Source organism: Chroicocephalus ridibundus, chromosome 5, assembly GCF_963924245.1.
Source record: "Chroicocephalus ridibundus chromosome 5, bChrRid1.1, whole genome shotgun sequence".
NCBI lineage: Eukaryota > Metazoa > Chordata > Aves > Charadriiformes > Laridae > Chroicocephalus > Chroicocephalus ridibundus.
Window position 1 is genome coordinate 17,375,470 of NC_086288.1, and position 24,349 is coordinate 17,399,818.

The 24,349-nt window shown below is 36.7% G+C and overlaps 1 protein-coding gene across 9 annotated transcripts; it reads right to left on the minus strand.

The window, feature by feature from the left end:
- Positions 1-477: 477 nt before the first annotated feature.
- On the minus strand, positions 478-24,253 carry ABHD18 (abhydrolase domain containing 18). Of its 9 annotated transcripts, none has more exons than XM_063335932.1 (14): positions 24,134-24,253; positions 21,655-21,799; positions 21,157-21,265; positions 17,757-17,841; positions 16,567-16,667; positions 14,793-14,871; positions 14,617-14,703; positions 13,790-13,815; positions 11,390-11,528; positions 9,335-9,424; positions 8,520-8,621; positions 5,914-6,292; positions 4,305-4,467; positions 478-3,279 (listed from the first exon to the last, which is right to left on the minus strand). In XM_063335932.1, exons 3-14 carry the CDS (start codon positions 21,246-21,248, stop codon positions 3,228-3,230), a joined length of 1,395 nt encoding a protein of 464 aa, XP_063192002.1. In that variant the 5' UTR covers positions 21,249-21,265; positions 21,655-21,799; positions 24,134-24,253; the 3' UTR covers positions 478-3,227. The 9 variants fall into 9 exon arrangements, with proteins under 9 accessions (XP_063192002.1, XP_063192003.1, XP_063192004.1 ...); XM_063335933.1 differs by lacking the exon at positions 24,134-24,253 and adding an exon at positions 23,911-24,118; XM_063335934.1 differs by lacking the exon at positions 24,134-24,253 and adding an exon at positions 23,769-23,886.
- Positions 24,254-24,349: the final 96 nt, after the last annotated feature.

The window sequence follows — 24,349 nt, forward strand, 5'->3', positions numbered from 1 at the left end:
TTTCCCACCTCGCAAGAGCAACAATCAACAGCAAGGGTGATTTTTTCCAATTACAGCTGGACAGTCCTGCAATACACTCCAAGTTTATTACAGTACGACACACCTTTGCTTGGAACACAGCAGCGAGCAGGAAGAAATTGTACAGATTTTAGACCCTTTTAAAAGTAGAAGGGATTTTAAATAAGTCCGGGGAAATTCTAGCACAATGCAGCCACTGAAAAAAAAAATATAAAACTGGAATCACAATGGTATCTTAATTAGGTCATACAAGCTTATTTTCTTTATTAGGTACTGCATGTAGAAAAACATGCAAGCAGTATCACTGTTTGTTATGTGAAGCTTTTATCTTATATTGTAGATTAACTACTCTTCTTGTGCTACAGTACTAGAAGGAAAAAAAAAAAGGAGTACAGGATGACAGTGAGATGCATTTTGAACTCCTGTTAACAAGAAAAAAAAAACAAAACCTCACACCCATTCTGTTTTGTTTTTTATTTATTATTTTTATTGAAAAACATTAAAACCAAAAAATGACCAAGGCCAGTTTTACACTACATTTAAGACATACAGAATGGCTTACCTGCTATTTGAATTTAGTGCAAGAACCTTATTCCAATATTTTTCTCATGCAATTGCTGGATTAAAATCACATTCTCATTTAACATCAAAATGGATTATTAGTAACACTTTCTTAGGATTTAGCCTTAAAATCTTGTTTAAAAAGTCAGTTTTCCAAAGGTTAAAAACATTTACACATCAAGATTTCCCCCTTTCATAGACCAGCTAATAGCTTCCTCTGTCTGATAACTGGCAAAAATAGACCACATAGCTCATTTTTCCTTTTTGTTATTCCAACTTGAGAAATTTGTTAAAATGCTTCTTACTGGGCTTTCATATTTGGCAACGTTATTTTAGTTATATAGCAAAGTGTGATTTCTCAGTCTCATCAGAGACCAGTCTTTCACTACTTGTCCTGAAAGCCACTCTCACAAACAGGAGTTACATTAGCAGGAATCTGCTTCTGTGAATAGTATGCCCTTTTGGCAAGTTAAACCTTGTTAGTAATACCAGCAGAACACTAACCTCAGGATGTCAAGTTCCCATCAGCTGTGTAATTCCTAGTATTGTGCGCTTTGAAAATATTTACTTTGGCATGTTATACTTTGTAGCCTAGAGAAGTTGATTTTTTTTTTGTGCTTACTCCCCGCCTTACAAAATCTGTCTTTTCTCTCTTCCATTTATTCAAGCCCTTTCCCTTGCCACCAGTTATCTCCCTTTCTCAGACCTGCAACAGGACACAATAAAGCACACAAATACATTTAAAATGTGAGATCTAAAAAAGTTGGTGAACAGCAGACAGTGGTCTTGTAAAACACTCTTAGTTGATGAATGAGCTTGTAAAATGTAGACCTCATAAATCTTTTAGTATAGTATTCAAGCCTTCAATTTTAAATTTCTAAGCTCACTTATATTTGATTTCAAACCTTCCAACATTCAGTGTTTCACTATATTTAAATGTGCTTCACACTTGCTCACAATAGATATAAATACAACATTGTCTGAAGAAATGATGAAAAACCACTTGAAACAAGCAATTTAACTTCCAACAGAATATAACTTCTTTTGCGTTTTCAGTAAATGTGTATGTTAAATAATTTGGGTTATTACAAACTGTTGCACTTCGGTTTTACCTGAACTTACCTGATTTTCAAGTGAACCATGATTTCTTCCCAGCTACTAGTCCTGTCTGCCAGACTAAAATTCAAGAGAATATATTTATATAAACTGAGCTTTTTTTGCTTCATACTCTGCCGATTCAAAACCATTATGCTAACCACAGAGATCAGTGAATGATTTGAAAGGTGTAGAAATCCCATATTCCAAGAAATTGATAGATTTTTCTGTTTGTTTCTGGGTATCTCTAGTCATTACTATGCTAAAATTAATACTGAAGTGTTTCAGTTTTCAACTTCTCTGCAAATTAGCTTTAAAAGAATGTTACAAGAGATTACCACAAAATAACATGTGGACAGATACGATATACAGCTGATGCATGATAACAATTTATTCTACTGTAATTTATTGGCATTTTTGATCCCCAAAGAGGAAACAACAGACTTTGGATTTTCTTACATGCATTCATAATCCTAATTTTTTTTATTTTCCATCCAATTAAAAAAACAGTGTTGAAAAATAGGGAGCTAACCTAACTGTTTTGATAACCCTTAGTCTCACGTACATTTTTAATATTACACAGTGAAACTGTATTTTGCATATCAGCACTGAATGCACTTTAAAAAGGACCTCTGTTGAAATATTTCAACAGGTCTTTATAGCACCATAAAATCTGCTGTTGATTTAACTGCTTAGAATCAGACTCTTTGTGCCACTGCTTCTAAAGAAAAATTATTATATTTTTATTTCCTCTAGCATTCTATAAGAGTAAAATCTAGAAGAAACAGATTTTGTTATCCAACTGAATGCATGTAAACAATTAATTACTAAACACTCCATCTTTACTTCTCCAGTTTTGTGAAACTGATCAATGAATTGCTACATGATTCTTCTGGAACTGCATGGTTAATTCAGTGGCAGAAAAATCTCATGGACACATTGAATGAAAATGTCTGTGTCTCGCTCTTTATTGAATTTTGAAAGTCTCTTTTTGAAAGATTTGATGCTGCCCCTTCTATTATAGTTCATTGTCAACTCATAATAGAGAAAATCAGTGACAAACACAAGAGGCCTAGTGCTGGCAAAGCCATAGTACAACACAATAGGAACAGCAAGGGGAGAGGGAAGCAAGAGGAAATCAAAGTACCTGGAACAACGTAGAAGTACACTAAACACTTGACAGCATCTTAGCCCTACAGCAAATTTTATATTCTTTCAATACTTAGATTGGTCTGTTTTCAACTGACACACAATTCAGAATTTATTCAGAAATAAAAGAATATACAAGGTGATTAAAAATGAAGTACATGAGCCATTCATGCACTAACAAATGCTGCCGTTGTTTTTTTCACAGGTAAAGCTGAAGCAAGTGTGTCAGAATGGCACTTGGTTGAAATGAAGGTAATGATGGTACTTTACCATTTTGGTAATTGTTACCTACAACAGAAAGTCAGTGACCATCTACTCAATGTTGCAAGAGGCTTGTTTTCCAAATATGAATTCCAGTAAGCAGAAGTACAAATGAGATCAGTTTTAATGCATTATGAAGATTTTTAAACTGCGTATTTCTGAAGGAAGCGGTCAAATGCATCATAAATCGCTTGTCTGAAACAAAAAAAAAAAGAAACAAAGATAATTTGTATAATTTGCAAAAGGGCAGCTACAAATGGCATATTTCCATATATTTACAAATGTATTTACAAAATTATCATCACAATTTCAAAAGAGCATTCAATAAAAATGTGATATTAGGTAGTCTTTTCTGCTTCACTTATTTCTGGGATCTCTCACTTCAATCCAGTAATATATTTATGTTTCAGGAATGAGTGGGACTGTTTACCAACTTTAAGACAAGTGTAAATTTTAATGGATTAGGAATTTTCTACTCAACCATGTCAGGAAATGGGTCAAAGAGACATGCTTAATTTATAATTTTTGAGCAACTATCATAAAATATGGCTGAAGTTTTAAATAGCAATAAGCTAGTGGTTAGCATTGCTTGACCCAGTACATCGCTATTCCTTTTTTGTTGTTGCTGAGACTTCCTAAATGGGATATACAGTCTTACTAATTCCTTATATTTTAAAATTATCAGCACAAGCATTTAACTTTTTAAAACTAAGGAACTGCAGTTATGTAACTGTCTTCAGAAAGTCAACACCTCATATTACTAAGGCAAGACTTCATGCAAGTACAACTCATTTGCAGGAAAGCTTATATTTTAATTCTTATCTTCAATTATGCTGGTGTTTTAATTCTCAGAAGACAGCAAAAAGACAACAGCTGCACAATACAACATAAAGGGTCACTGCTTAAAAAAATATCTTCTAGTGTCCAGTGAGCAAACTAACTGAAAGCTTTTATAGGAAAACAAGAGTGAGAAGGATCATTCTCTTGCCATTGGCTTACTGAATGATCCAAGCTATATTGCACCTCATCTTTGCTCATAAAATGGAAATGCTGACATTCTATTTAAGTTATTTCAGGTCTGATAACTTGTTCTTCAAAGCAGTATTTGGTATTTGTTGCTTTAGAGTAATTACAGACTTGCTTTTAGAAGAAAAATTATCTGTCTCAAAATGATGCTTTTAAGCTCTCAACTATTTTTGAAACTTTCCTGTTTACCTTACCTAAAGAGCCCTTGTTTGAAGAGGTAGGCACTGACATGACCTCCATCCAGATACCTAATTTCACATCCAGGCCAGATTTCTTGAAGACTGCGCACCCCAGTTCGAGGAATATATGCATCTTCTTTAGCTTGTACAACTATGATTAAACTTGGGTCAACTGGAACTAAAGAAAAACAGATCAAAATTGATTTAACCTAAGGTAAGAAACAGAAACACGTCATCTGAGATTTCTGTTGTAAAAATGCTATTTCTAGATAGATTCTAGTCTTCCATTCAACTTTCCATGAAATCTGAACGTCAGGCAGATTTTCTGAAGCTCCTCTCTAGACGTACTCCAAGGACAGCCTAGCAGGGGATGCAATGTCTCCCAGACCACAAAGAGACCTGGGAGACAGCTGACACAAAGGTCTACATCGCAAGTGCATTAGGATCACAGATCCTCTTAAGTTTCAAGAAAGGTCAATGCTTTAGCTAAGTGATACCTGGATAAGTGTCTAGATACGTAAGAGTGTCTGTACTTAGATGAAAGCTTACAGGGTTTTTTCCGTATACTGAAAAAAACTTTTAAAGCTTTAAGGAAAGCACTTCACTGGTATTTGTCACAGAACATCCCTGGCTAGCAGTGATCTGGGACACTGTCCTAGTCAAGAAATCTATGCTAGTATAGAAATCTTTGGATATTTCTTTAGCATTTACCAGTGGAAAACTGAATGCCAGAATTAAAAAATGAGGTGGTACAGGGTCTCAATGTCAAGAATGTTTTGACATTCAGACACAACTCTGTCAGAAACCTGTCTGAAGTCAAAGTATGTTGTAGGACATGTTGAGAGACCTCAGTGCATACATGCAGAGTTGAACTATTTTGTCTGAAAGGTCTGCCGCAAAAGCAATTCCGAGCCCCCACTCCAGCAAAACCCTTCCAATCGGCTCCAGGAAGAAATCACTTGTTTGCATTGCCTGCAAGCGGGCCATTGAAAGGGATTTGTCCTAGACACCAAGAAACCCAGGTTCATCAGACTGAAGGCTCGCTGGGCTACAGCTCCCTGTGTATGCTATGCCTGTGTTGAGAAACACTATATTCACCAGACTGCATCGTCCCAGAAGGACCTCTGTGCATTTTTACTGGTCACACTTGTCCAAAAGTATCATTCAAGCTCAGTTCTCAGCTACGTAGGCTACTTCCTATCTGAAGTCAATATCAGATTTCTGCTATGAGATTAACTTGAACCTACTTGAAAAACCTATTAGCAGATTAATTAGATCTAGATATTACTCACATCACACAGATGTTTTGTTCTTTTAAATAATACAAATTTGCACTAACTCATAACTGAAAATAGCCACAGCAAGGCAGAGAAAAAAAATGAGCAAAGATACCGAAAGGCAAATTTTTAATTCATTTCATCATTGGTTGGCCATTAAGAAGAAACAGAAAAACAACTAGCAAATGGAGTGGTACATAGATGCTAGTGAATAACACTCAAGATGTTTTCATACTTCAGCTAAGGTGCCAGCAGGTTTATACAATGTAGAATGAAGAAAATACCTTTCCTTCCATCGTATTTTGTTCAGTTTTCCAAACTGCACATTAAAACAAATAAATACGTACCTGAGAAGTTAGCTACGTGGGTACATTCATCCATTACTCCTTTCATGAACCTTAAGGATTCTCTCTGTAAAGTGTCACTCTTTCTTCTTTTATTTATCCTGTGTTCTTGTTGGCTGGTTAAGTTATTATTGCTATTGCTACTGGTTGAAAATGTTTGATTTATACACTGCATATTAGGAGCATCTTGTATTAAGAGTCTTTCTGATGAGGCACTTAAAGTACTTTTACTTGTGGTAAAGCTGTGAACGCCTTCTTTAGATACAGTCTTGTATGAGGAATCAAGGTCAAACATTCTGGAAGTCACAGCCACATCCTCCAAACTGTCCACACTGTCAGGGAAGTTTTTAACAAAGTCTTGTCCCATCTTGAAAGAATCCGTCTAAACAAAGATAACAGGTCATTTATTAAGGGTTTCTCCTTTAAAACAATCGGGTAATCTTATTTTTAAGATCAACTCAATGCTAAAAAAAAAAAAAAAAGGAAAAGAAGAAGATACAAACAGCACTGCTCACACAACTTGTTATTTTCAGCCTGCATGTCACTCAATTAAATCCTAATCATCATAACCTCTTGACAATTTAATTCTACGTTTCTGTCAGCTTTAAAAATGCAGGAAGTACTTATGTATGGTAGCTTATGATACAAACATTTGTCTGTTTTTAATTCTGTATTAAACTCTGAATTTATAATTGCAGTCATTTAAGCTTAAATTTCTGGGCAAATAACTCATAAAAGCTATGCATTTCTCAGATTATTTTTTTTTCTACTCTCAAAAGAGCAGCCATGTCTTTTTGGCAAAGTATTAAAAAATTAACGCTTACAGCAATTTTTCATAGACTTGAAGACAGACAGACAATAGCAATAAACATATGTGTCCAGGTCTAATGTTAGGTCTAGGTCTGAAAAATCTATGGTCTCTAAACACTAGGAAGACACAAGATGAACATTTTGAAACGTTTCTTCTTCTCATTTCAGAATCATAGAATCATTTAGGTTGGAAAAGACCTTTAAGATCATCAAGTACAACTGTTAACCTAGCACTACCAAGTAACCACTAAGCCATGTCCCTCAGCACCACACCAACCTGTCTTTTAAATACCTCCAGGGATGGTGTCTCAACCACTTCCCTGGGCAGCCTGTTCCAATGCTTGACAACCCCCTTCTGTGAAGAAATTTTTCCTAATATCCAGTCTAAACCTGCCCTGGCGCAACTTGAGGCCATTTCCTCTTGTCCTATCGCCTGTTACTTGGGAGAAGAGACCGACCCCCACCTCACTACTACCTCCTTTAAGATAGTTGTAGAGAGTAATAAGATCTCCCCTCAGCTTCCTTTTCTCCAGGCTAAACAACCCCAGCTCCCTCAGCCATTCCTCATAAGACTTGTGCTCTAGACTCCTCACCAGTGTCATTGACCTTCTTTGGACACACTTCAGACCTCAATGTCTTTCTTGTAGTGAGAGGCCGAGTGCAAGGGGACAAATATTTCCTTAGTCCTGCTGGCCATACTACACAAGTCAGGATGCTGTTGGCTGCCTTGGCCACCTGGGCACACTGCTGGCTCATATTCAGCTGGCAGTCAACCAGCACCCCCAGGTCCTTTTCCACCAGGCAGCTCTCCAGCCACTCTTTCCCAAGCTTGTAACACGGCATGGGGTTGTTGTGACCCAAGCGCAGGACCCAGAACTTAGCCTTGAAGACTTTTGTCTGCTCCATCAGCATTCCTGGAGCGTATTTTACTTAAAAATGGCAAGCGCTCCAGTAACTATCTCCACCCTAGCCCCTCTTCTCCTGTTGTAAGATACTTGAAAAAGGATTGTCACAAAGTACAGAGTCTTAGGAAAAAAGTTATTTATGAGAACTGTCTAGAAGACGGTGTTGCAACATATAAGCAACTCTCAAAAAGTTATCACTCCAATCTAAAAGAGTGGTGAGGCAATGAAATTCCCTTCGGGAAGAGTCTTTCAACCCTAGTCAAAAAAAGTCAAGACGGAAGAAAAAATGCAGACAATAAATTATATTTCATAAGAAGCAAGGAGCTAATTACAAAAGGTCTACCTCACGTATATCTTAACTGCCTGTGCAATAAAAGTCTAAAGCTGAGGGAGCACTACACATAGAAAAAGAAATAGAGAGATCTAACACTCTAAGCAAACTAGAAACGTAACTTAATGTTGCTACATATTAAAAATATTCTACAGCATTGAGTATTTGGAAGCAATTGCTTCAAAGGGCAATAAATCATGTTTTTATATTCACATACCAGGCTATTGGCTTTCCAGACTATAAAGCCAGTTACTGGGAAACATTATCTACAATGTTTTCATTGAAACCATTTTATGTTCCAGATTACACTAAGTGTGTAATCTCAGCGGAAAAAGCTTGCAGCAAGGGATATACTTAGCACACATTATACAACAAAATATTAGCTTCTGTTTTTCAGAAGGTTTTCCTTCAAAGATGAAATTTATCAAAAGCATAAGGAAACAAGAGGCAAGCATGTTTTAGCTAACAATCATCTACTTTTAATGGAAGTAAAAAGAAGTTACATTATTTGTTAGATTTGCACATGTAAATATTAGCAAATAGGGAAAATAAACTATACTTACACCACAGTATTCAAGCATTTGAATGATTTCTTCTTCATAAACAGTTTGCGTAAAATACTGCTTCTCTAGCTCTCTCCAATTCACTGCCTTGCTCAACACACCCTGAGATTATAAACACAAGCATCCAGTACATAAGTAAAACCCAGAGATCAATCTAAAATAACGATACACAGAGAAAATTGATCTGTTCCTCTCTGTGACTCGATTTTTCCAGTGGACTTCTGCCCAAGTTTCCAGATAACCCTTAAAATTATTGGAATCAAAGCATAAGCATATATGGTAACATAGGACATGGAAACCCACCTCCCTTTAAAAAACAAACAAGAAGAACCACAAAAAAAAAAAGCAGAAAACTTAGGGTTTACACACATTTAGACCAGGTTAAACCAATGATGAGTGTGAAAGCCAGTCTATTCATTCACTTACTCCGGCAGCAGGAGTGAAAACAGGTAACCCTCATGGTAGTAGCAGCATTACCACATAACTATTTAAGCCAGGCTTTGAGCAGAAGAAAACATTTTTTCACGGTTTACTCCCTCACCTTCCCACATTCAGGCCAGGACTCTAACTGCTGTCCCACAAACCAGCCCCAGCTTCTAATTTGGTACATGACCCACTGAAGTAGCTCAAAGCTACCTTCCTTATCACGTGTTGTATATCCTGAGCAGGAAGGGTGGGTTTTGCCACTAGTCACTAATAGAGGTTGAAGGGCGATGAAATGCCCTAACTGAAAAGGTGAACGTGCCCAACCCAAACCTTTTAACGTACATAACCGATTACATTCTAGATTATTAACAAAAATATATGTTAATTACCGTAGTAAAGACTGCAGAAGCTGTTGACCAGGAAAGACACGGAATCAGTGGCAATGGTTTAGGCCAGTTTGTCACTGCCAGTGAAGCCATCTAGAATCAAAGGCACTTAGTACATATTTTAATACTGAATTCACAATATGGGAGAAAGAACTCTCACACCTTCAATTTATTTGTTTATACAGCATTGAACAATATGCAGTGTCAAAGTAGTTAAGCACTGTGGCAGCTAGATATATTTTAGGACTAATTTCAAGGCTGAATGGATTTTTTGTTATAAGAATCGCCAATGGAATATTTATTCTGACCTTTTTAGTTGTTTAAAACCATGAAAAACATCTATAAAGCCTTTTCATCAGGCTCTTGCAAGCTTATTTCAAGGCAATTTATGGAAGGACTATTTAAAATTCTATACTTTTAAAATTTGTATCTGGAAACAAAATGTGGAAGAGAAGTAATTCAGCACATTCCGTGGACTTTTTTCTGTCCATTAAAGTTTAAATTATTACTTTTACATCAGTTCTCAGAATACATTTTTGTGAATATTGTGCTTATCCCAGAAAAAAAAAAAACAACCAAAGTAAGCAAAGAATCTTAACATACAGAAGTTCCCTATATGATATGTTCTTGACAAGTTTTATTTTACTGCTCTAAACTGAATAACAGTGTAAATCCCCTAATACAAAATACACCATGTCTATGTCAGATGTTCTAATAAATGGATTTAGACAACTGAGCTATAATTCTATTCCAATTCTTTTTTATTAATGAAAAGTTACAAGAACATATCTACGTTCTGATAGCTAGAAAGTCTGACTTGTGCCTTTTTAATTCCGCCTCTCCCCATCAGTAGAACTGAATTAACGCTACCTACCTTCTGTTGTAAAACACATGCTAAAGATGATCAACATAAAATATGATTTATTTCTCTGGTTTTAAATTGTACCAGAAGTCCTGTAAATCAGGACTAGCCAAAACCTTATATTCTTAGACTAAGAAAAAAAATTTCAAAGGCGTTTCTAAACTTACTCTCTCAGATCCTGCCTCACTCTATACCCATGCTGTGTATCACCATTGATATAGGATACAGTACTCAGTTATTCCCATAGCATTTGCACAGCATTTGAAGTGTCCTGCATGGTTAGTGGTGCATGTACCAGTTTGAGAATTCCAATCCAACTTATAAATAAGACAGGGAAGACATGTTTAAGACAAAAGTTGTTGTTTCAACAGGGTGATGTTTATGTAAATCAAAGGTGATTTGTACATTTCCAACATTTAGAGTTACAAAATTGTGCTTTGGTGGAAAATTATTTCCATTTAGTAGCCACTACCATTACCAACATTATTTACTTCCCTCCTAACAACAAACAAACAAGGATCAGCAAAATAGAGGTATGTTGTTTTAATAAGCTTTGTACCTATGTCTCACAGACCACAAGCAGTAATATTTTAACTTTGTACTAGTCTTTCAAGCATCTTACTAATACACTGCTGTTTTAGTTTAAATATGCACAGTATCATACACAAAATCCTACCCACCTCATCACAAAATTTTCTCTAATCGATACCAACGATCGGGGAAAAAAGATGAGTTGAGAACAAAACTGACACCAAAAGCCACCTCAATTACAACATGCCTACAAAGAAGAGGCGTTTCACACAATGCATTCAAACGCAAAAGTTTAAGCAAGAAGAATGGAAGAAAAGAGGGAGAAAAAGCAATTGATCAGTACAGACCTTCTTTCAGAAAATATTTACCTCCCCCCTCTCTCTTGTAAAAAAAAAATCATAATTATATGAGAAGGTTATATTCATATCAAGCCTGTCAGGAGCTGGCTGACAAAGGGCTCTATGATTTGTCAGTACTTATTGAGGAATATACTAATTCAGCACCACAGAACATGAGAATTGCCAACAATTTGTTTCTCATGACTCTAAATGTTTATTTTAAAGTACTTCTGAGAGGAATACTATAAAACAAATTGCTTCTGTACGCTAAATGATCAAATGAGAAGTTAAAACAAAAATTACTGAAGAGGAAATATAAAAGCTTACATGTCCTCCCATGGATATTCCAGTCATCCCTAGTGGTCCATAGCCTTCTCTCTCTAGCCAGTGCAAAAGAGCTGCCGATTCTAGAACAAGAGCTCCTCCCATCACAAACAGGTCCGAGACATTTTTTAAACATGACCGTCTTTTCTCCCCAGAAAAGGAAAATATAGCATTTATTTTCTAAGATTAGATTTTCACATTTCTCATCATTCTATACATACTTTTATACAATGCCTGATCACATTCCCCGAGAATTTTGGAGCTGAACTTCTGTTGATTCAACAGGAGAAAAAACAAGTCCAGATTCTCTGGCACTTGTACTTTTTCATCTAAATGAGTACTAGGAACAACACCTGCTAAGCTTTAGTGTAATACCACTGACAGCCTGGTCTTCTAGATATTAACAACATTAGAATCTCATTCGCAGTAATCTTCTGTCCTGTATAGTTATAATGGATCTTTGAGAAATAGAATCAAAGTGATACAGTCCTAGGCACACACTATCTAGTTTGCAGAAACAATTCTTTATTTTTTTTTTCTTATTTACCTGTTTTACATCATTGAAAAATTGCACACAACATTTGAAGAGCAATCAGTATGTCAGCTTTGGAAGCACTCATCAGTGTCACTGTAAGACTGAAATTGTAAAGTGGGAAGTTTGTCACTGTACTGAGAAATTCATGTAGTGTACTACAAAGCATTAAAACACAGGAGAAACACAAAAAAAATAGACAGCTATTCAGCTGAACCATCAGAGGGACTCTCAAAAAGGGAAAAAAAAACGTATTTTACAGAGCAATTAATACATCTCTAATTTGGGACGGAGGACTGTGTATTTTCAGTATCACACAGTCAGGTTACAAAAGGCTACTGGCCTCTTCTGACAGTGTACAGTCACATTTGAGACGCTCTGAAGCACAAGGACAAAGCTTACTGTGCCAGCTACAGAGAAATGAACATAGCTGCCACAGGCCAGTATTTATAAGCTAATGTAATTCTTTCCTACAGCTTTGTTATGAGAGAATCCTCAGCCCTCTCCAGCTGCTATATTTATTAAACACTGTTACTAGCATATTGACTAAAACCACTGCTGCTGGTTTGTAACCTCGTATCGAAGAGCAAAAATTACAGCTGGGGTATTAGACTGAGCACTTCCCTTTTAAAGAATCCTTCTCTATATCATACATACACTAAGCTGTCAAGCTAGGCAACTGAGAACGGAGTTAGAAATATCCTTGCCAAAATATTTAATGTATTCTTCTGCATCAGATCCTCAATAACTGGAAAAAAAACCCCACCAATGGGTATATTCCAGCACACACTCTCTCCTATCACTTTCCTATAATCTTGCACTTCTAAATGCAATAGTAAATATATATATGTTTAAGCGGTTTTCCTATCAAAAAACAATTTTACAACAATCACCTTAGTAAATGTAATAGCTTTTTTTAAAAAAGCGGTTCTTATGTCAAAGTAAACAAAATTCAGCATCTGCTCTGAAGAAAAACTAGAAACTATTTTTTTAATTAAAATTTTCTTCATTTAGGAAATCCAAATGATGAAATCTGAATAAAATCTAGAAAAATCTAAGATTCTGTAGTGTGAGACAGTGCTCCTGGAGAAGTCCAAATAAAATGGGCAAGTTTAAGAATTTAATCAATCACTTTCTATGCATCCTTTATTCATGTTAAATACACAAGTTATGTTTAAAAAGGATTAAAACACCAACTCATATTTGGACTTTAAGAAATATTGGTAAACTGAAACCACAGCTTTGCCTCAGACAGACAGCCTGGTGAATTCTGTTTATACTCCAGGGGTTTGGAAAATCTGAAAAGCAGAAAACCAGGACTGCCTAATTAGGCTTCTAAATTCACCTTTAAGAAACCAACTGAGGGAGCCAAGTCTTGTAAAATACTGAATATTGTAGTTTTTGCTGACTAACAAACAAGAAACACCAGATTTATTTACATGTCTGACTGCGGTCCCCTTAAAATATCTTGGAAAAGCAAACTCTTGGCAATTATAACAGGAAAGTACACTATCTGAACAAAGATTATTCAGAGTTGACTGAAGTACAATTGCAGCTTTTGTACATGCACAGTTGTGAATTAGGAAAATAAACTGATACTTGCTTACATTCACATTCATCTCACTCTATACTGCAAGTTCATCTTTTGCAGACTTTCCTGATCACTGTGATCTCTTCATGCAAAAAATGACAAAGCAGCCTACCAAAAGGTAGACAATTTCACATTAGCAGGTTACAAGTGGTCCATGCTTGAGATTTTTTTTTCTTAATAAGCTATCAAAGTTTACACTAGTTTGAGCTTCTTGAGGAAAGAAAAAATAAAAGCAGTATTTCAAAAAGACAGTATCCATAAATGTAACGGCAATACTTACAATTGATCCTTAGGTTTTCTACAGCCATGTAGAAGAATCAAGTTAAAGAAAGTAAAAAATTTCTATATAAAAACTAGCAATTAAAATAAAAAATAAAGTAAAATAAAATAAATCATATACATCAATACCATACTGATTAATTAAAATTTGGAACTTAAATTTCAAATGTTTAACAGGACTTAAATCAAGTTAAATGTAGTTTGATGATGTACTTTGCAACGTAAGATTTTACTTTTATCAGGTAGGAAAAAAGTCTAACCAGAGAGCATATTTAATAAAACGGGATAACAGTGTTATAGATGTTACTGATAAGTTGTTGACAGGACAGAACTTAACTTTTTTTTAAAAAAATAAATCTTAAATGTTAAGTTTCTCAAAAGCACCTGAGGTATCAAAGGGTTGCATTTGAGAAGGAAAGACAGGAGAGGCAACTTTCTTTTCTGTCATTAATACATTCAGAAGTCACACAGTATAATGTAGAACAAATGCATAGTTTTCACTCTGTCATCACTAAAAAAAAATCCTATCGGTACTTTCATCAGTACACAGATTCATATCGGAACTTTTACTCTAATGACTACAGTAAGAAGCTGCAGAAGACATTTTCAAAAAAATCAGAAAAGCAATACTTGGTGTAAAAGTAGCATATTATATTAACTGTGTTCCACATTGTGTTTTATGCAATGGTCATACTTTGCTCTTTGCTTCTATCCACTGAAAAACCCACTGGAAAGTGATCCACAAAGTACATATTATACCAGTGTGATAAGTTTTCTACCTTCTGGAGAGAACGTCAAGAATGAGTATCTTGCTTTCCACACAAGGATATAATAAGGATTTTCTAGCAACAGGGAAGCCATACAGGCTTCTTTAATCATTGGGCGTGCCATTAACGTGCGTCTCCTCCAGAAGTGCTAAAGAGAAGATGTAGAAACATATATTAAGATAAAATCTGATTATTTAATTTCTTGATAACAACCAGTTTTACATTTTACATACTCACGTGATCTCCAGTGCCTGCTAAATGAATGCACACAGGTCTGTGCTTGCTATTCCATCTTCTGGGTATGATAAACTGAAATCTATGACAAACACACACCTATTTTAACAAAGTAAGTATATCTATTTACAAGCCATGCCAGAGAAATTAATTTAAATTACAAAAAAAAAACCAAAACCCAAAACACAGAATAAAGTATTTTCGTAACCCATGCAGGCAAACTGCCAGTGATTCTGCAATATCATTTTTCATAAACACATCTAGCAAAGAAAGGAATCTGAAAGTAGGACAGAATAAATGCCAAACAAGAAAAGGAGCCAAGCCGAAAGATCATGTTCCTAAAAAAGACCACTACCTCATCAACATAATTTAAATTTTGCATAGTGGAGAAATGGAACTTCAGATGAAAAGCAGCCTAAGCAAGAATAACTACCGCTGCTAGGCAGCATTGCTATTTTTCTCCTGAGGAAACAACAGCTGAAACTGAAGATTAAGAAGAGCGATATATTTAAATTAAAAGAAAATAATATCAAAAACCAAACAAACAAACCATGAAACTATTCTATACACCGAACATCAATCACTTGATGTCTTCTGCTGCTACTCAAGTTACTTACAGACTAACTACTTGGGGAAAAAAAACAAATCACTTCGAAGCTACTAGTATTTTCCCCACAAGATGGAGCACTGTTACGTACAACAGTGTTACACAGTGGAAAAAAATATTCCCACAATAATCTTAAGGGAAATGTGTAGAGCATTTCAAAGCTGTAACAATCCTGTTCAATGTAACAGTTAGCATAACTTGACTACAAACTGTAAGAGAACATAGATAAGGAAACAATTAGTACGCTATATTTTCCAGTATGGTACTAATTAGTCCAATAATGCTAAGAGACAGTTTCTTTCTCTAACCAACTGAGAGGTGGAAGAGAACTGATATTTTGACTATCAAAGTTTTTCTGACATTCCTTAGTGTTACATGTTTAAGTACACATAAAAGCACCAACCAGTAATATTGATAACATTGACAATGCTAGTATCAATTTGAGCAGACAAACTTTTATTTTTAAGATATTACACAAAGCTTGGAAAAAAAGATTCCATCATGAAAGTTTACCTCAAAACTAAAAGCAAACAGAAGTTATACTCTCTTTCCAAAACTACTCCTCAACTGCAAAGCAGAGTTAGTGTAAAACTAGCAAAAATGCCATGACTATTTAGGATTGTCTAGGTTTCTGTGAGGAATTTTTTTTTTTTGCTTGACAAGTAAGAAAGGCACCGGATTCTTTTGCTTCAATTAAATGAACTTACTACTTCAGGACACATACAATATTTTTGTATTCGATGTAAATGGAAGGCTGGAATGGTTCCTTCAAATACAATATAACATGCTGCTTTCATATAAACAGCTTCTCCTGCTACATATAAACCAAACAACAACTTAATTTCCAGCACCCTGCTCATTTGGAAAAAAGCCAAACAAATAATTAAAAAACCAAACAACTGGGTTTTGTGCAATATGATTTCTACACTCAAAAAAAAAGAAAGTCCCCTAGCAAAGGACATACTTTGCTAGGGGACTTTTATTTTTTTTTTTAACTTATTTGCACACGAATTAAACTATCATATGAATAACACTTATTTTCACTTTTGAGATCAAAATTTTACAGATAATTATTTCAATACATTAGTTTCACAATAAAAATATTATAGACCGTTCTCATTTCTCTGCAGTACTAGTTTCAGAAAAGAAATACCATTTGGTTTCTCTTACCTTGCTACAAGAGATTCGACTGGCAGGATACCTGGGACATAATGAGCCATTGGGGAAATGAAGTGCCCCTCAAGGATTTTACAGTCAGATTGCTCTTCAACCTATAGAGAGAATGGGACGATAGCAGCATATTTCATTTCAGTGTTTAACTTGCTCTGAAAGCCAATCTCTTAAAATAGAAGTATTTGTTATAGGATAAAAATGCACTTAGAAAAAACAAAACAAAACAAACCCGAGGTCTACTTCAAATACAAGGATACACACATTATCAACACAGGCAAGACATTGGCTTCAAACTTTGCTTTTATTAAATGAATCAAGGAATAAAGTGTAATATTTGTCCCACTTAAATAACTTCCATACCACATACTAAGTTTCAAGCATTTTTTTGAGCTTTAAGATCTGACATCCCAGCTACCCAACTATTGTATTACTGGGGAAAAAATAAATCAATATCTGTACAGCCACCGCTTTTTTTTTTTTGCTCCGTTTCCTTCCATTGCGCACTAGGAGCCCATGTGACCACTCATTATCCCATCCCTTCCAACCCCATTTCACATTTTTTGCCATTGCCTCCTAATTCTATCCACAGCAAATTGTTCAAACTAGCAAACTGCTACAGCATTTAGCTTGCCACAGCATTGACCACCAGCACATTCCTTTTTTAGAACTACTCTTCATTTCTGATCCCTTATTCACACTTTCTAGATTGAAAAATCTTCAGGGCAGTGATTCCTTCTATCTGCACATCTCACTGGGAAGCACGGGGCCTCCTTTTTTCAATCAAGAACATTTGAGAACTCACATTACATTGATTTCTTTTGCCTCTACAGCCTCACTCCCCTCACAGATAAATTCTAACGTCCTTTTCTTGATACAGAGCAACTGGGAACACCAGTGAAGTCAGTTAACGCCACTTGTTAAAAACTGCTGATCAGCAAAAGCTAACTGAATATTGTCAGAGGTGGATTCACCACCCAATCACTACGTAGTCCCTAACTCGGGTCCCCGGTTCCCATCCCAGCAGCAAGTCATACTGTGATAACATCAGACATCAGGAAAACGTAGATTCAGATGACATCAAGATTCAATTCTTCTATCCTATAAAAGCAGTCTGGCAAGTACTAAGTTAATTTCACCTTCAGGAAAATAAATTTAGTTTAACTGCATTGTCTTTTTCTTTTAAGTACCTTGTCAATGAACACTGGGTAATCTTTCGAAACCAGCGTCTGGCATTTTTCCCTGTTTCCAATAAGCTTTCTGAATTCAAATATTCTGTTGAAAGGAAACAAGTAGAGAAGATTCAACTTTTAATCTAAAAAAAAAGAGAAGATATATATATAAAATTTCAGGAGCTAAAGTAAGCCACAAAGAAAATAAAAGTTATGAATCCAGCTTTACATTTACAGATTAATGAGGCTACCATAGGGTAGGTATATAAGAATATTTTTAAGTTTAAAAAAAACAAACAAAAAAAAGGGGGCTCAAGTACATTGCCTGCAATTGCACAGCTCTTCAATAGTATTTTACACCTGGTATGCTGAAAACCTATGTAATTTTTCAGGGTCAAATTAAGACATAGCGATCTCCTACACTTAAAGATCCTTGTAGCCACATTGGGGCAACACAGACTGAACAGGTGAAAAACAGGCTGGACTGCCAACATCAAAGCATAGTTGCGAATGACCTGAAGTCTAGCCGGAAACAAGTTACTTCCAGCACTTCGGGATGTTCATGAACAACACAAACTGGAGGGTGACGCTGATAGCTGGAAGGTAGGGTTACCATTCAGAGCAACCTGGATAAGCTGAAGAACAGGCCAACAAACACCCTAAAGCTCAAAAATAAAGCTGTAAAATCTTGCACCTAGGACAGAACAGCCCCGGGCAACAATACAGGCTGGGAATTTCCCAGATAGGTAGCAGGAAAAGGCATGGGGTTTCAGGTAGAGAGCAAACTAAACACGAGTTAGCGGCACGCCCTCGCAGCCAGGAAGACCAATGGAAGACCCTTTGCGTTTAGCAAGGCAGCAGCCAACAGGTCAAGTGAACAGGGTTTGCATTGCCCAGGGAACAGGAAGTAAGGAACAAATCTAGTTACTTTCTTCTGCTACTTAAAATGGGCTCCAGAGCCTTACAGAGAAAATGAAAAAGACTTTTCTCAGAGGTACACAGTGAGAGGACAAGTGGCAATGGTTGCCTGTTGCAAAATAAGAAATTCCTACTGGAACACAATGGAAGTTGTTTTGTTTTCTTTTCTTTTTCACAGTCTTAAGTACCAGAAAAGATTACCCAGGGAAACTACCAATAATCTCCATCCTCAAGGGACTTGCAAACCCCAAATGGATGAGGTGCCAAGCGACTTGAATCAACTAAGAAGTCAGCTTTGTTTCAAATGGGATTTGGACTAGATACCCTCGAGATGGCCCTCCCAACCTTAAACACTCTATGCTAAAAATAACTTGTTCGTTCTTATGGTTGTAAATACATACAACAATGTTTCCTGACCAACTAAAACAACAGATTTGGGTGCGAAGTACAAAACAACAGTATAACAGAAATGATCTGTTCATCTTCCCAACACCAGAGAAAACTAAACCAAATGGATGGAAAGAAAATCCAGTTTACCAGCATATTAAAAATAGCTCTACTATGTAGCCTTTCCTTTTCTTATACAGAACAGCAGGCATATTAAGTACTTATGAAAAAAATAAGGGTAAAGGTATGAGACATTAAGTGTGGAGGTTAAGCTAATGAAGAGATCCTAAAATCCTCTAAAAACACTGCATTTATGTATTTGCTCTGCAGTTAGGAGGATACGGAAAGCTAAATCTCGCATGCGTTGAGGAACTCAACTCTTGCTAATGAGTTGAGGATAAAGCACTAGGATATCAACAGTCATCACATCAAGGGTATGCACATAAAACTTCGGATTACATCTAGGCAGGGTAGTGTGTAACATCAGTAAATCTCAGTTAACGCTTGAAGTCTAACAAATTTAATAATTTCTTCTAATGGAGCTTCACTGTGATTTTTAAAAAAAAAAGTTAACGCTGACATTGTTTCTAGCACAACAGGGCATGCATACTAGGGAGTGGTAGTTCCTCCCTCCACTAGACAGCATGAGGAGTCGGGAGGAGGTGGTATTCTTCCTTCTTCACCCAGGTGAAGCCAGACAGCTGGGGAACAGCCCACCTTCTTCCCATACAGGGGCAATACATAGAACTCATTCTTCTTCCACTTTTCAGAGCAGCAAGCCTGCCTCATGTTTCCCCCCCAGCTTTTGATCTCATGTGAGAGGTTTCTTCTCTCACTATGAAAAAAAGCCATAGCTGATACCGTTATTACTACCAGCAATGCTTCTTTATAGCTGTTTGACATAAGTATGATTACCCTTGCAGACCCCATGCAAGAGAAAAACCTTGCCTAGTATTGCAATAGCTAAAAGCAGAATTAGTCAGAAGTTCCCCTATATAGCACTTGCATTGGGGGGGAAACGGTAAGTAAAAGTTCACCACGTCTCACCAAGAACCTAAAAGTTTTTCAGAGAGGGTTTGATAACATTGAAATGTCCCATTTCAGATACACACACATGTAACAGAATACAGAAATGCTGCAATCAAAACAAAATGCACATTTTTTGCTTTTTCCAACAAAAGTAAACTAAACATTTTACAAATCCAACATTCTCATTTTGCAGGAAAGTCTGCTACTTGAGAGAAGAATCAACTGAAGACAAGACATACAAAGCAATCCAAGTGCCATTTTAAGATTAGATGTTATGAAGCTAACCAATGTTTCACTTGGACTTAAAAATAAACACAACCCCCCACATAACTCCACTGCTATCCACAGTGAACAAAATTTTATTCCAGTATTTTTAAAAAAGTTTTCTTTATTGATTTTTTTCAAATACATAAGAATTATCTTATTAAATGCAGATTTATCATTTCCTATTTAAATACAACATAATGCACAATATACATATTTGGTCACTTAATTTTTAAACTTAAGAAAGGCAAGTGCATAAGTTCCAAGTGTTACTTTTAACAATTATTAATAAAGTCAGCAAATATTTAAAAATCGAGAGGTACTTCCATGTTTTTTTTTTATTTTCAAGACATCTAAAAAGAAGGAGTTTACTACTTTGGGCTATGAGAGAAACTTCTGATTACATCTTACACTTTTAAAGCTCATTATTACTAAGAAGCTACAGAAAGCTAGCAAGAACCTCTTTAATGTTAAACAGAACTATTCCTATGCAAAAGTTCAGCAAGTTTTGTTTTTAGAAAACACTTTTCAGAGATGCTGCTTGAAGTATGTTATCATACATGCGTAAGTGAAAAACATTGGACACATACATTCTCTCAAGAAGAGCCTCTTTAAACACAAACACTTAGCAAATCCCTTTAAGATTTGTTTTAAATCCAGCTCCTCCCTTGGTATGGAAACACATGATTTCCTGAACAAAACAAACTTTAAGACTTTTTAAAAATACAAGATAGTAACAATTGTTGGTACTTCACGGGTTGCATTTTTCTTTTAATATAAAGTACTGTTTATGCTGGTTTTTTTTTTTTAAAAAAGTCACCTTTTCAGATCCTCTGGCTTTCCCCATCCTCTGATGAAAAGTTTAGTGAGGAGAAGCTTTCTGTACAAGACATCTAATTTACTCACACCCATTAGCAGCAAACTGACATCTAGAAAAAAGAACAGGTAAAAATAAGGCATTTAAAGGGGTTAACATGAGTGGCAAGTTCATTGATTGTAACACAAAGTAGGTTCTTATTCTGGTATCTGTATTAATGAAAAGCCACAATATTTTATTCCAAAGAAGTAAACAAGTATCTTATCTTTCTTTCCAATTTTCTCCCATTTCTTTCCATTTTTTTTTCCATTTCTTTGCAATTTTTGCCAATTAATTTCTTACAGTTTTGAAAATTATGCTCCCACTCCCTTCAGGGAAGAAATCATGCCATCAAAATCCTTACCAGTATAATTTTTCTTTCAGCAAATATACTAGCTCAAATATAGCCAAAGGCAACAATGTTTTAGGAAAGCTGAGTATTATTTTCAAAACAATACTTACTGAAGTAAACAGGGAGCCACTACTGTGCTCTTCCAATGAGGAAGGAAGAAAAAAAAAAAAAAAGAGAGAACACAACGCAAATCTGGTTTCTTGGTCAGTATGATACAGGTTATTCAATTAAAAAATGTCCAGGATCTGTGTACACCTAAGAAAACAACAAATTTAATAATCATATACTTGGTCAGTAAGTTACCTTCAACTATTTTCTAGTATTTGCAGATCCCTCAATACTAAATGGTCTAAATAACTTCATAACACTCTAAAAGAGTGTAATTTAATTTTTTTTTTCATTTTAATCCAAAATTCAGTTATTCTTCCACATTTTAATATGGTCATTCTTAAAATAAATTTGTCTGAATATAACAAGTTAAAATTGTGGTCAGATTAATAAATACATTCCTTTGCACTCCTAAGAAGCCAATACTTAAGAATCAATATATAGAAAAAAGAAAAACACTTTTACAAATGTTTTGATGCTTAACAAGGCAGCCTTGCGTGTTTTGTTTGGTTGTTTGGTTTTTTTGGTGGGGTTTTTTTTTAATTATTAAAAAACAAAAAAAAGATAGAGAGAAAACATTAAGATGTTCGTTTTGCTATCAGTTCAAAGGCTGGCCTGATGAGTTCTCTCCGTTGCACTAAGGGAATGCCAAAACAAGTTTCTAGACAAGTACATTATACTTAAATGCAACATTGATTGAGGTGAAAGGGTTGTCTCATCCTGTATTCTATTTCATTGATTGAATAAAGACTCTAAAGTAATTCAGGATGTTTCAATTAATCAGATTCAAGATTAAACCACTACTGGAAAGTGTACAGGAAACACTAAAACAGAAAAGTATTCTAAGTGTGTGAAGTATGTTGTATAGAACTTCACAGAAATATTACTGAGATAAAACTGGGGTCATCCTCCCATTTTATCTTAGTAACAAAAGGGTAGGACACGCTTCAGTCACTGCCCATCAATGTCCACGTGGAAAGACAATTACAAATACTTTGACTATCAGAAAAGGCAAATCCAGCTGTCGTAGGCTGAAGTTTTATAACTTCACGGTAGAAATAAAGACTGCATTTTAGCAGTGAGAGTTTGACCTTGAGAAAAGAATCAGCAGAGCTTGCTTTGGAATGCAACTGGATTTCCACCACTTGATACCACACACATCACATAATGATCCCTTTGTAAAACAGGTCAGCTGGAAGCAGTGACCTGATGAAGATGCTGCATAGTTGTGTAGCCCAAGAAATAGTACCTGTGTTATGAATATTCAATTAGTATATTGCTAACAGGATAAGCTTTACATAATTGTAAGCTGTGAATAGAAACTGTAACAGATACAAAGGCACATTAAGTGGTCCACTAAATAAAAAACCCTACATTTTAAAATAGTGTTTTCCAGAGGAGACAACAAGAAAACCTACAGATAAATTATAACTAGGCTTTCGCTCTGGGAACAGTGCTTCTCTTTGCTTCCAGAACCCTCATAATGTATACTAACTATACATTTTTTATTTGTACACTTTTTTCATAGTAACAGATACAAAAATTCATCCAAAATCCAACATGCAAGAGGTCAGCTATTCATTTTTATCCAGTGTGTGCAGCTTCAGTTACAAGAAAAACACCGCTGGAAAGTACATAAAGGTTTTATTAAAGGCCGGGTCTACTGCTTCTATACATAGAACGTTAGAATTGGAAGGGACCTTAAAGATCACCTAGTTCCAACCCCCCTGCCATAGGCAGGGACACCTCCAACTAGACCAGGCTGCTCAAAACCTGGCTTTGAACATTTCCAGGGATGGGGCATGAATACGGAACAGCTCCCACCGAGAAGTTAAAGCCTGAAAAAGCCAAGACAGTGTATCTGTTTTAGAAGACTGATACCTTAACTTCCCTGCCCTATTACTTTTTAAAAAAAACTCTCTTCCAATTAATGTCAGGTCATGCTTTTTTTTTTTTCCTTTTCCCTCCAATAGAAAAAAGATGACTTAAAATAATCACAAAGAAGTCACCGTAATAAGTCAGAAACAAGCCCCACAGTAATTTCACCCACAGAGGAGCCTGCGGATAAACAAAGGGGCCTAAGCCAGAAGTTTCGCTACACCGAGCGGCTGCCTACCGGCCTCTCCTCTCGCTCCCTGTTTGGTTATCAGCGGATGGGAAGCCTAACCCGAGCGCTGCCTGGTCCAAAGTGCAGGGCTCCACAGACGGCGCCCTGCCGACCCCAGGCTGCAGATGACACACGCACACAAAAACCTCACCGGCGGCTTACGGAAACCCCCTCAGGCCACCGAGCCCCAGGAGGGGGACCCAAGCGCTCCCCAGCGCGGCCGCGGGGGGAGGCGGGAGGCGCCCTCGCCCAACGCCCGCGCCCCCTCAGCCCCCACGGGGGTGACACCCAGCCCGTCCTCGCGGCAGGAGAGGGGTCGGGAGCCCGCCGCGGGGCGAGGGGAGCCCGCCTCGGCCGTCGCGAAGGTCACTCACCCGTCGGGCCCGGCGCTGAGACACCTTTCGGGCGGGCGGGCGGGAAGGCTGAGAGGAAGGGCGGGACCGGCCGCACGCGCGGGCGGGCGCACGTACGCAGGCGCTCGGCGGGGCGGTGACTGTCCCCGCCCCCTAGCACGTGACCTGGGGCGGCTCAGGCTGCCGTTTGCGGGCGGACCCGGCCGCCGAGTGCGGAGGGCGGGGCGGGGGCGGGGC

Coding starts and splice junctions, on each gene's coding strand:
- ABHD18 (XM_063335932.1), bottom strand. CDS start 21,248: ATGGGTGTGAGTAAATTAGATGTCTTGTACAGAAAGCTTCTCCTCACT. Junction 14,872..16,566: donor GTCGAATCTCTTGTAGCAAG/GTAAGAGAAACC, acceptor TGTTTGTCATAG/ATTTCAGTTTATCATACCCA. Junction 3,280..4,304: donor TTCAAACAAGGGCTCTTTAG/GTAAGGTAAACA, acceptor TTTTTGTTTCAG/ACAAGCGATTTATGATGCAT.